This window comes from Temnothorax longispinosus, chromosome 11, assembly GCF_030848805.1.
Source record: "Temnothorax longispinosus isolate EJ_2023e chromosome 11, Tlon_JGU_v1, whole genome shotgun sequence".
Taxonomy (NCBI): Eukaryota; Metazoa; Arthropoda; class Insecta; order Hymenoptera; family Formicidae; genus Temnothorax; species Temnothorax longispinosus.
This window is the reverse complement of record NC_092368.1, coordinates 12,356,834-12,371,107: the sequence shown is the minus strand read 5'-3', so window position 1 is coordinate 12,371,107 and position 14,274 is coordinate 12,356,834. Positions and strand designations below refer to the sequence as shown.

The 14,274-nt window shown below is 31.6% G+C and overlaps 1 protein-coding gene across 1 annotated transcript; it reads left to right on the top strand.

Moving 5' to 3' along the window:
- The first annotated feature begins 1,155 nt into the window (after positions 1–1,155).
- LOC139821410 (fatty acid synthase-like) lies at positions 1,156–14,026 on the top strand. The gene is made up of 2 exons (XM_071792414.1): positions 1,156–1,258; positions 13,659–14,026. Exons 1-2 carry the CDS (start codon positions 1,156–1,158, stop codon positions 14,024–14,026), a joined length of 471 nt encoding a protein of 156 aa, XP_071648515.1.
- Positions 14,027–14,274: the final 248 nt, after the last annotated feature.

Sequence of the window (14,274 nt, the reverse complement as noted above, 5' to 3'; positions counted from 1 at the left end):
TTTATTTAAAGATTTTTCCATTTAGGTATGTAATAATATTTTAAATAATTTTTGAAGCAATTAAATAAATTCAAGAAATAACAAAAAATAAATATTTTTAAATATAAATTTTTTTTTATTTTCAAATTTTATATTATTTGAAAAGTTACAAATCAATTTCTTTAAAATTATTTGGAGCAATTTAAAATAACGTATTACACGACCTTAAATGTTTCTATAACGTTATACCTTCAAAAAAGATCACAGACAGGCGATAAGAAACAAAGGATAAGAAGGGAAGGGTAAGTTTTATTACACAACAACAAATACAGCTACGAATAAGCAATAAACAAAGTATTTGAGCATTAACTGCTAATTATCGAACGAAGGTAGACGAGAAGGTGTCGTGTATGGCTTGAACAGTGAACATTATTAATATGGAATCTATACCTAGACCTTCGACGTCGGAATATGAATGTGATAATGATTCGATTCACAGTAAAGAGTCAAAATTACTTTTGAAAGATGCAATTGTGTATTACGAACAACTGCTTGCGGAAAATTACCTGGTGACATTAGAATCATCTTCGACAATTTCTCAAGAAGCTATGCAAATTGGCGAAAAAGTATTTCACGCTACTCTCGACATGTTAAACAAAAAGACATTTATAACAACAGAAGAACTCATTCTTGTGCAAGAAATTGACGAAGAATGCCTTTTTCACGAGCTTGAGGACGATGATTCTGAAGAGTACAAACCACAAGAAAAGGAGATGAAAAAAAAGGAAGGAATACATTCCTCTGGATTATAAAGTAAAGGTCATCAATATTGCTAAGAAGCATTCTAAGTGGAATTTACAAAAGTCTTCAAAGAAGAGGATGCTCACGATTAAAAAATATGTTACATTTGGAGAGGTGGGAACACGTTAAAAGTGGAGGAACAAGCATTGACAAGTACACCGTCACTGATTCCTGGATATACGATCGCTTTGTGGAAGCCAGAGAAAATTACCAGCAGGTATAACGACCAGGAATTTGCAACAATGGGCTTTGAGTGCTGCCCAGTTCGACAACTTTAATTTCAAAGCATCTGACTCGTGAGTCAAAACATTTAAAAAGCAGCATATAATCTGACAACGTAAGATTACAAAATACATCAGAGAAAAACAGGCCGTTATGATGGAAGAAATTTTGGCTGCAGCAGAAATCTTTCGCAAACAGATACGGGTACTAATTCCAAATTTTGATAAAGATTTCATCATCAACACAGACCAAACAGGTAAATAAAAATTTCTTTACGAAATTACATAAAACGAAATAAATATATTATTTTTCTAATTGTTAATATATTTACAATTTTATATAATCAATATTCAGGATGTTAATATCAATCTACGTACGACAGAACACTTTTTATACAAAAATCGAAGAAAGTTTTCGTCAAAAGGCAAAATGTTAATAAAGTAACGCATTCTTATACTGCACAATACGCGATGACGATGTCTGGGAAACTGCTACCGCTCGTTTTTGTGTGCTTGCAAGAGTCTACAGGTGTTTTTGGGTCCAGAGTACAAAAATCTGTCGATAATGTTTTAAAAATATACACAAACGTCTTTGTAATATGCTCAAAGTCAGGGAAACTGACAACCCAACTTTATATAAAATTTTTAAAGGAAGCTTTAGCTCCTTACGTAGGAAAGGAGAAATTTCTTTTGCTAATTAATTCTTGGGGCGGTCAAACCAATCCAGCTCTGTACGACGAGATCTTTCGGGATAATGAAGGTTTAAGAACGTATACTATCAAAGTTATTCCTCCCAAATGTACACCTTTATGTCAACCTTGCAACGTCTATTTTTATAGACAAGTAAAAAATTTTATCAAGTGCCTTCAAAATTGTTCTTTTTTGATCGAACAAGAACGCGAAATATCGTCTCGAGAGGATTATATAAAAATTCATTCAATTGTGCATCATCAACTGTCAGCTCCGATTTTTGCAAAAATGTTACGTTATGCGTAGTTTGCTTCCAAACTTACGGATAAAAGGGAAATTTTTATTAATGTTAATGAAATATGTTTTGTTATTGATATTTTGAAAAAACCCTGTAGATGTAAAAAGGCAACTTTTGTACAATGCGCAAGATGTCGTTTAACTTATTGTTTTACTTGCTTCTACGATGAATATCATCCTGCTTCATGCACTGAACTTCCATCTGTTTTCAATAATTAATTAAGCATTTATTTATTTATTTGTATTCTTTATGTCAATTATTTATTTAAATTTATTTAATTTTTTAATTTAATTTTAAAAAATCTTTAAATAAATTTATTTAATAAACTTTATTTAATTATTTTTATTATATAATTTTTTTAATAAACTTTATTTAATTATTTTTATTATGTAAATTTATTTTTAATAAAGCAGCAATTAAAAAAATGAAGAAGGCCAAGTAAGGCACGAAACGTTAACGACTGATATTATTGAAATTATTAAATATAATTTTAACATCTTGTAAATGCTCGAAAATTGGCCGTTTTAAATTATTTAACTTCTGCTTAGTCGAGCGAGATTATTTTGTTTATTTAAAAAAATGAATTTTTAAGGCAGAGGGTAAAAAAAGGAAAATGTACATTTTTATGGACAATAAGTAGACAAAATGTATAAATTTCACATAAAAATTACATTTTAATTTGAAAACAAAAATTTTGCTCATCGAGACTCGAACCACACCGATCTCGAGAATACGAAGCAGGCACGCTACCGCCGAGCCAACGCTGTCTTCGATAAAAGTTTTCTGCGAACTATACTCATGTATAAGGCACTTAGGATTGTAATTTCAATTTTTTTCGAAAACGCTTGAGGTTTGCGTTTTTTTCCTTTGCTCAAAAACAATTCATACTATTATTAAAATCTCTGACCCCCACGTCGTAACTTTCCCTGTCAGATCGGACTATATCTATGATTGAATTTTATCGAAACAGTGCAGTGTAACTTTATCCGTAGTAGGCCAGTAAAATTAGGTCTGAAAATGGCAAAACGGATTGACAAGTCAATTTTTTTAGGGTGAGTAGAGGGTCATAGGAGATGACCGAATTCACAAAGTTCCAACAAAATTTCCCTGTGCGTCGACGGTCATCTTGAAAATAAGGGTAAGTTTGAATATCTCGGCTTCTATTGGTCAAATTTTTTTTATTTTTTTAGTTTTGCAGGGCAAAATATTTGCTACAACTTTTGTTTGAAAAAATTTTTAATAGCTGTCAAGGAAAAAAGTTACAACCAAAAAAGTGCCGTCAATTTGAATATTTTTATTGACAATTATATTGCCCCCTGTTGGTTTTATAAAAAAAATGTTCAAATAAAACTCTTGTAGAAAATTCAATTCTCTATAATTTTCGTATATGCGCTTTTGCGATGACTCAACAAATACCTTTGGCACCCTCTATCTCTGGTATTTGTTGAGTCACTGCAAAAGCGCATATACGAAAATTGTAGAGAATTGAATCCTCTACAAAGTTTTACTTGAACATTTTTTTGATAAAACCAACAAGGGGCAATATAATTGCCAATAAAAATGTTCAAATTGACGGCACTTTTTTGGTTGTAACTTTTTTTCCTTGACAGCTATTAAACATTTTTTCAAACAAAAGTTGTAGCAAATATTTTTCCCTACAAAACTAAAAAAAAGAAAAAAATTTGACCAATAGGAGCCGAGATATTCAAACTTACTTTTATTTTTAAGATGGCCGCCGACGTACAGGAAAATTTTGTTGGAACTTTGTGAATTCGGGGATCTCCTATGATCTTCTACTCACCCTAAAAAATTTAGCTTGTCAATCCGTTTTGTAGATATTCGGTGTTTTTCGAGCTAATTTTACTGGCCTATAGGGCGGAAACGTGAAAAGTGAAAAATTTCATGACTATCTCTTTCTATTCAACATCAATAGAAAGAAATAGTTACATTAAATTTTTCACTTTTCACGTTTCCGCTCTATGGGAAAAGTTACGTGATCGCTGCCCAGATCTGACTGCATCTGTTTAGATATAACCATATATACTCGAATGCGAACAAAAATGCATTACATCTGATCATATCTGTCCAGATATAACCCAGCAAACACAGAATATAACTGCTATACAGTGTCCCAAAAGTCCCGAAACGGCCAATTATCTCGAAACTACAACTAGTCAGTTTAGATTTATAACAGAGATAACTATAGTAAAAAAAAAACAAAATGGTTCATTGTAGACCATACAACATTTTTTACGATAATCTCCAAAAAATACGATAAAATAATGCAATAGAAGAAAAAGTTACTTACAGAATTATAAAGTCAAATATATACACACAAAATTATAGAATAATAAAAAAAATTGTGCAAATTAGAAATTTGCACTTGGCTTCCTCATAGAGGAAGTGATGTCTTAAAATGCTAATACGGCCATCTGATTGGCTGATGACGCCTTAAGACTATACTTAAGACGATCTTGGACATAAGACCCGACAATGAATACCAGCCTTAAAGAATTATATATGAAATAGAAATATAGAAAAGACTGAAGAATATAATAAAATTAAAAAATTTCGGTAAACCTTTTTTTAACAGAAATAGGTAACCCCTTTATTATTAACAATTTTTATTGATTCTATTATATTTTTCAGTCTTTTCTACCACTATTTCATATACAATTCGTTAAGATTTGGTTGATCAGTTCTGAAGTTATAGAAATTTTTGTAAATTTGGCACATACATACATATGTTATAGTCAAAGCCCGAAACGCAGGCATTCCTAGGATTGACTAGTTAATCCTGGAGAACGACCAAGCGTCTTGGTCAAAGCCCGAAATAAGTTTTGCGTTTCGGCTTTTAACTAGTCAATCCTAGGAATAACTAATACGGCTGGTTAAAGTTAGAAACTAAAAAAAAATCAGTTCGGCATTTGACTAGTCAATCCTAGGAAGGTAAATCTGAAGAATAGTGGCCTCCTCACCGATTTCGTTCAACTTGGGCTTAATCGACGCGTTTTTGCACGAAATTGACCGAATCTGGCAGAAAAAAGTGTCGCTCTGCCCCGCGAAGCGAGATATTAACGGTTAAAGTTGACAGGAATCAAGTTATGATTCCTGTCATACCGACGAGATGCAGCGACTACGACCATGCCCTGTGGCCACACGCGCATGCTCAGTAGCCGCACGCGTATGTAAAACTGCGCCAATTTTAAACTTAAACAAGGTGCCACATGGGTTTATGACGCGCTTTACAACTTAGCATGTACTTTAAGTTGTAAAGCGAGTACCACGCTTTCAACCACGGGGGGTGCGAGGGGGGGGGCCGAAGGCCCCCCCTCGCACCGCCTCGTCTGTGTGTGTGTGTGTGTGTGTGTGTGTACGTGTGTGTCCACGCGAAACGAGGTGCCACATGGGTTCATGACGCGCTTTACAACTTAGCATGTACTTTAAGTTGTAAAGCGAGTTCCACGCTTTCAACCACTTAGGCTAAGTTGTAAAGCGCGTCATGAACCCATGTGGCACCTCGTTTTGCGTGGACACACACACACACACACACACAGACGAGGCGGTGCGAGGGGGGGCCTTCGGCCCCCCCTCGCACCCCCCCGTGGTTGAAAGCGTGGAACTCGCTTTACAACTTAAAGTACATGCTAAGTTGTAAAGCGCGTCATGAACCCATGTGGCACCTCGTTTAAGTTTAAAATTGGCGCAATTTTACATACGCGTGGGCTACTGAGCATGCGCGTGTGGCCACAGGGCATGGTCGTAGTCCCTCATAGTCGCTGCATCTCGTCGGTATGACAGGAATCATAACCTGATTCCTGTCAACTTTAACGTTTAATATCTCGCGTCGCGGGGCATTAATAACAATAAGAACTTAATTTAGTAAAAAAAATCTTGATTTTATTTGTTAACAGTCACACAGTCCGAATTAAGCCACACCTAGGATTGACTAGTCAAAGTCCGAAGTGATTTTTCTTTAGTTTCTAACTTTGACTAGCCGTATTAGTTATTCCTAGGATTGACTAGTCAAAAGCCGAAACGCAAAACTTATTTCGGGCTTTGACCAAAACGCTTGGTCGTTCCCCAGGATTGACTAGTCAATCCTAGGAATGCCTGCGTTTCGGGCTTTGACTATAACACATACATACATACACACATACCGACATTTTTTTAATGCAATATTTCGACGTTTTAAAACACTCTGAACATATTGACATTAAAAACTCAAAAAACAATCTTTTCTTTGGTTTCTCTTCTACCCCTATTTCATATATAATTCTTTTAAATTTGGTTGATTAGAGCCAACTTTATACGCAATCAAAGGTTCATATACGAATTTACGAAAACAAAGCTTCCTCTATGAGGAAGCAAAATAAGGCAATACCAGGAATCAAAATTAAGAATAAAAATTTATATATAACGGACTGGTATTGCATCTATTGCAATGAAAAATTCGTTCATCCACCTGTCGAAGATTGGATATTCAGTGCAACAAATGTGAAGAGTGGTGCCACGAGCACTGTGCAAATAGAAAAAGTAAAAAAAGAGCATTTATTTGCGAATTCTGCGTTGAATAAATTATTCTTTTCTATTCTAAGTTATTTATTTCAAAGAGTTAGTTTTTTTTATTTTTAAGTATTAATTTATTTCAAAGTAATTTATTTTAAGCAATTTATTATTGCAAAGTAATTTATTTCTTGCAAAAAATATATTTAAAAGAATTTGTTGATTTATTTTTATTTTTTTAAGACCTAAACTAGTAATCCGATTCGCCCTTAATTTCGGGGCGAATCGGATAATTCTTTTCTTTCTATTTTTTATTGTGCAATAAAAAATACTATGGCTACGTTTACACCCAGCGACCTGATCGCGGCCTGACCTATATTGTGACCCGAAGTAGGTCTAGTCATCATTCGTTTACACCGAAAGAAACCTAAAAATTGACGGGATCGTATTTGGGATCGCCCTGAATTGCAGCGAATCCGAACAAGCAAATGAAGCTTTTAGGACGCGTCGCGCTTGATCGCACGTTTACATCGCAATGATAACGGCCGATTTCAGGTCGGGTCACTAAAATACGCGGCCTGATCTGAAGCCAGGTCCGGTCGTCTATCAACTGTTTACAGCAGGCGGGCTAAATAATTTAGGTCGAATTTGAGGTATGTACAGGCCGCGGCCTAATTTCAGGGTGTAAACGTAGCCTATGTTTATGTATTATTTTATTATATGAAATTCAAGCCAAAGTTCCAAAGATAAAGATTAAGATTCTATAATAAAATTAAATAACAAAATTTGTTTTTGACTACTTTTTTACCGAGAAAGAAAAATTGATCCAATTCGCCCTGGTCTACCCTATGTATAATCGCTTGTAATATATAATTATAAGCACTAAGAACGAGCTTTGTTTGCTAGCCTTTTATAAAATAGTTTATAAAATATAAAATATCTCGTAAAGTATTCACTTTTCGATGAGTTTACCTTGATATCTTTATACGAAGAATGAAGGAATAATAATATTAATTTTTGCATTTGCAATTTTGTAAAATTAAATGCGTTTACAAAAGGCAATTAAATGTTTAAAATAATTTTTTTCTGTTTTTTTATAACAATCGATTTCTTTCATTATTCTACATACAAAAGTAAAAAACTAAAGTTATCAAAAAGTGAATACTTTACAAGATTTTTCATATTTTAGATTAAAAATGACCTATGTAAAGCTAGCACCTCCACCACTAAAAAAAAAGTTTGGACTTATGGCATAATTAAGTGCTAATTTATTGCTCTAATCACGAATTTTGTGCTCCTACCAGTTCGTAGGAAATAAATAGCAAAAGTAGAGGTGCTGGCTTCACGTGAAGCTAGCACCCCCACTTCTGAAAAACAAGTATAGAGTACCATAAACAAAAAAAATCAATACACCAGAATTTTGTGCTAATTTTGTGCTTTCAAAATATCCCAATCCGGAATTTGGTGCTTGTTATTTAACATAAGAAAATTCATAAAGAGTGTGGCCATGACAAGAGTAAAATACATTAACGCAATTAGTTGCCGGGTCAAATTAGGTCTTAAAATAACACTAAAATTATGTGCTTGTAAAGTACGTAAATCCGAAATTTGGTGTTTGTTATTTAACTTAATAAAATCCATGAAAATAGTGGGAGTGCTAGCTTTACGACAAGAGTGAAGTGTATTAAACAAATTAGTTACCAGGTCAACTTTGATACTAAAATAATGCTAAAATTATGTGCTTTTAAAATATGTAAATCCGAAATTTGGTGTTCCTTGTTTAACTTAAGAAAATCCATAAAGAATGTGGTTACGCCAAGAGTGAAGTACATTAACGCACTTATATAGTTGCCGGGTCGAATTTGGTCTTAAAATAACACTAAAATTATGTGCTTTTAAAATATGCAAATCCGATATTTGGTGCTCGTTGTTTAACTTAAGAAAATCCTTAAAGAGTGTGGTCACGCCAAGAGTAAAATACATTAAAGCAATAAGTTATCAGGTCGACTTTGATACTAAAATAATGCTAAAATTATGTGCTTTTAAAATATGCAAATCCGGAATTTGGTGTTCATTGTTTAACTTAATAAAATAAAATGTGGTCACGACAAGAGTAAAGTATATTAACGAAATTAGTTGCCGGGTGATCTTACATAATTTTAGTATTATTTTAAGACCAAATTCGATCTGGCAACTAATTTCGTTAATATACTTTACTATTGTCGTGACCACACTTTATTAAGTTAAACAATGAGCACCAAATTCCGGATTGAGATATTTTAGAAGCACATAATTTTAGTGTTATTTTAAGACCAAATTTGACCCGGCAACTAATTGCGTTAAGGTAAATGTCCCAGTGGCCGGACGTTTAAGCATAATTTGTCACAAATAATAAAATTTATAATATTAGAAAGATCTTTAATATAAATAATTTGTATTCATTCGAAAACTTAAGATTCTCTTAAACAGAGAAAAATTATTTCAACTCACATATATCCATTATTAATTAAATATTTACATAAATAATGGAGCATGTCAATGTACCAGTGGCCGGACAGCTGAAATAGAGGTTATGGCCTAGTATCCGGACCACGGTCGTATACACAGGTCGCGAAACTCTCGTGGTGGGGGTATGCCTCTTAATGTAACGACCTGTGCTTCACAGATCGTCCGCTAGCCGCGGAGCGCTGCGATCGTATGGTAAATGTGAAAACAATAGGTATACATATATATATATAGCTTCAAATTACTTGCTTATAAAGTTTTGTTTCTTACAAAGTTTTAAATGACAAGAAGACGTTTTATTATTTACACAAATTGTATAAATAATGTAAAAATTACGGAAATTATTTGTATAATTTAAATTTTATTTAATAACACCAAGCATTAATAACACTAAAACATTAATTATTCTTGAAAGATTGAAAGTTTCGTAATGGTTGAAAAAAATGTAATTATACTTAAAACATTATGCATGCAATGTGAAACAATTATGTAGATAATTTCTTAGTATTTTTTGAAGGATTTGAAATAATAATATCTGTATGAAATATTATAAATATATTCATATATGTATATAATAGGTACATTTACATTTATATAGAGATATACACATTATTGTTGCAAGTGAACGTGTTAATAAAAAACTATTGAAAAACTATTGAGAGCGAAGTAACTATTGGATAACTATATTAGATTTGAATAGTACGTATACTATTCAAATTTGAAAGTCCAATAGTTAATTCGCTGTCAAGTTTTTTTTCATAATATTAATAAAGAATATTAAATATTAAACATTGTTAAGTTTCGACATTTTTCTTTGAGTGATACACTTTTTTTTTACTTTTTGATTTTCTTGGTAAGTGAATTGGCGCATTCTTAGTCGAATATAATAAAAAATTGCATAAGACAAGATGTCTGAATCGTGATCTTTACAAGGAAATGTGAATTCATAATTATCCAATACTTCATCTACCGTTAAATTAAAGACATTTGAATTAGTCGCGTGTTTAGAGAAACATTCTTCAACATATTTGATTAAATTAAAAAAATGTAAATTTGCATGAATTAAGCCTCCTCTTGTTTTCATGTTAACCAATTGCGAAACTGATGTATTAATGTCGGACCTTGTTAAAGCTTCTTGACAAAATTTACAAGTTCTGTAAATTTCATTCTTTAATATTTGCTTACATAGATAGCCTGTAAAAGCAGTATATAATCATGTAATTTACAAATATTTATTTAAAATTCGAAGCTATGATTTCTACTAAAAGTAAACTTACATTTCAATGGTTGATAAAAGAAAAATTTTTCATATAAAAAAATATATAAATATATGTATAATTGTAAATAAAATATGTCTATACATGTTTTCCTTCTCTTATATAATTTCTATTCGCATATACAGGCAAAATAATAAAAAGATGAATCTAAAAATAATTAAAAGATCATTTTCGCATTGTATTTAAAAAAAAAGAGAAGTTTGAGGAAACGAGAAAATTTGCCTATATATAATCATATATAAATGTAACTGTTGTTATATACATATGGGAAATTTTCCTTATTTCCTCAAACTTAACTATTTATAAAAAATAAAATGCGAAAATAATCTTTTTAATTATTTTAGATTCTTTTTTTCATTTTTCTGTATATACGAACAGAGGTTGTACAAGAGAAAGAAAACATGTATGGGCCTATTTTTTTATAATTATATATATATATATATATATATATTTATATTTATGTATGTTTTTGTATGAAAAATTTTTTACCGAGAAGTTGTATGTAATGCTACATCTCAATATACAAATGAACGTATAGGTGGAATAACATTACACTTAACTTGTTATTGTACCCATACTTTCAAATACATATTAGAGGTCGTTCAAAAGTACGTAACGCCTTGAATACTTGAATACAATATTATTAATATTATGAAAAAAAACTTGACAGCGAATTAACTATTGGACTTTCAAAATTTGAATAGTATACGTACTATTCAAATCTAATATAGTTATCCAATAGTTACTTCGCTCTCAATAGTTTTTCAATAGTTTTTATTAATAACACATTCACTTGCAACAATAATGTGTATATCTCTATATAAATGTAAATGTACCTATTATATACATATATGAATATATTTATAATATTTCATACAGATATTATTATTTCAAATCCTTCAAAAAATACTAAGAAATTATCTACATAATTGTTTCACATTGCATGCATAATGTTTTAAGTATAATTACATTTTTTTTCAACCATTACGAAACTTTCAATCCTTCAAGAATAATTAATGCTTTTAGTGTTATTAATGCTTGGTGTTATTAAATAAAATTTAAATTATACAAATAATTTCCGTAATTTTTACATTATTTATACAATTTTTGTAAATAATAAAACGTCTTCTTGTCATTTAAAACTTTGTAAGAAACAAAACTTTATAAGCAAGTAATTTTAAGCTATATATATGTATATACCTATTGTTTTCACATTTACCATACGATCGCAGCGCTCCGCGGCTAGCGGACGATCTGTGAAGCACAGGTCGTTACATTAAGAGGCATACCCCCACCACGAGAGTTTCGCGACCTGTGTATACGACCGTGATCCGGACATAACTTGTCCCAGTGTCCGATCAATTAGAAAATTAGCATGTTGATGAAAAATATTGTTCTAAATAGATATTTAATGATAAAAAAACAGTTCTAAATTGATGTTTACATATTTAATGATATTTTATTCTTGTCAATTGCATGATATAGGGCATTTAACTTACAAGTTAAATAAAGTTTTTAACTACAGTGAACAGGCAGATAAAACCGAATAATTAAGCAAAATAATATAATTAGTTAAAGTTTAATTGTTCCTTCATCACCGGAAAGTCTTTTTCACTGACATAAAAAATCCAATTAAGTTCATCATGAGATAATAAAAAATAAATTTTGACTTTGATTATGGTAACAATAGCTATTATGAATTAATAATTAACTTATTTCAAATTTTTACATTTGTAAATGAAGATAAATTGTCGATGAGTAATCTCTAAATCTGAGTCAGTGAAAAGTAACTGAAGTGGCATATTTTAGACAGTTTATAGACTGATATCAGTAAATAGTCACTGATGCGTTCAATGACTATTCACTGATATCAGTTTGTTATTTCAGTGACTTTTCACTGATTCAGATTTACACAGTAGTTTTAAAAGCATCACATGCAATTAAATGCCTTTAAAAACATGTAATTATTACACTTACCACACAAATCTATTGATTACAACAGGCGACACTGCATGACACTAACCTCTCATTTTTTGACAAGTTGTGTTCGCACATGCGTCCGGCGATTGGGACCACTGATACTTTTAATGCACCAGTATCCGGACACTTAAAAATATCGTTTTAATTGTTATTTTTAGGATAAATTTTGTCAAAACAAGTTTCTAACTAATTTTTAAAATTAGATAATTGATTATTTATTTACATATATAATTAAATATTCAATTTTCATACTATTAGCTACATGCTTACGCTTAACGAATCTGTTAACGATTGGCCATCATTTTGACAAACAACAGACACGTGCTCATTTAATCAAGTTTTTTAAATACAAAAATTTTAAATTAGGTTTACTTCTTTTTCCCCAATTAAATGTTAAATATTACAGTTTTTTTTACAATAATTATTATTTTTATTTTTAATTATTCAAATAAATAGTAAGTGTTTTTCGCCAGTGTGGTCGGACACTGGGACATATCCGGTCACTGGGACGTTTACCTTAAAATATACTTTACTCTTAGCGTGACCACACTTTTTATGGATTTTCTTATGTTAAACACTAAATTCCGGATTATGATATTTTGAAAGCACAAAATTCTGGTATATCGATTTTTTTGTTTACGTTATTTTATACTTGTTTTTCAGGAGTGGGGGTGCTAGCTTCACGTAAAACCAGCACCCCCATTTTTGCTATTTATTTTCTGCAAACTAGTAGGAGCACAAAATTCGCAATTAGAGCAATAAATTAGCACATAATTAGCACTTAATTATGCCATAGGTCCGAACTTTTTTTTTAGTGGTGGGGGTGCTAGGTACATGGTGATAATGTCAATAGATCTTTTTAAACCCTACAACTTTTGTTTAAAACGTATCTTCAATATTTTTCGAGATATTTGACCGTTCTAGGACTTTAAGGATACCCTATTGCTTATTATATTGCTGTTATTTACTGATTATATTCAAATGTCGGATCATCCGATAGATGACATTCGATGAGATCTGTTTCTCGTATTTAAAATATGACAAACGGTGGTATAAAAACGGCTATAAATCATGCGTACGGTACAATTTATATCAAATGTATCGGAGTCCACGCTTGTAATAAAATAAAGTGACACACTTGAATTGAATCAATATATTTATAGTTTTATATAATTTTACACTCCTTTATGATTTTTAATTATATCTGATCTGGATACATTCGGTAAATAATTATATCTTGACAAATCAAATTATATCTTGTCAAATCTGGTTATCTGTTCAGATCTAGCCATTGCAGATAGAGACAATTTGCAGATCTGGTCAGATCTGATAAATTAAATATGATCATATCTTGGCAGATCTAATTCCTTTTTCCCGGGATATATATTTTTTATCTTTTAGGTGTTTTGTCACCTAATGGTTACTGCAGACCTTTCGATGTCGCTGCAAACGGTTATTCACGTAGCGAAACAATGGGAGTGATATACCTCCAAAAAGCAAAGAATGCGAAAAGAATTTATGCTATATGTCCGCATATTAAGACAAACAGCGATGGTTACAAAGAAGAAGGAATAACATATCCATCGATGCTTGTGCAAAGTACTTTGCTAATGGAATTTTACAATGAGTGCGGAATACCGACATCTTGCATAGATTATATTGAAACACATGGTACCGCCACCAAAGTCGGCGATCCTCAGGAAATCAATGCTATTCATAATGTTTTGTGTAAGAATAGAAAAACTCCATTAAGGGCTCAGTCACAATGAGAGGAATAAGGAATAAGATAAAGGAATAAGGAATAAGGGAATGTCGCATCTCACTTCAGTACACGTACATTAAAGTGAGATGCAATATGCCTTATTCCTAATTCCTTTATCTTTATTCCTTATTCTTCTCATTGTGACTGAGCCTTAATGATCGGCTCTGTAAAATCCAATCTTGGTCATGCTGAAGCAGCAAGTGGTTTTTCTCAGATCGCCAAGGTAAAACAAATGATTTTTGCGTTTATATTTTT

Bases quoted from the DNA above. Each gene is read 5' to 3' on its own strand.
- LOC139821410 (XM_071792414.1), top strand. From the start codon at position 1,156: ATGATGGAAGAAATTTTGGCTGCAGCAGAAATCTTTCGCAAACAGATA. The intron at 1,259-13,658 runs GTAAATAAAAAT...TTTATCTTTTAG, and splicing joins CATCAACACAGACCAAACAG to GTGTTTTGTCACCTAATGGT.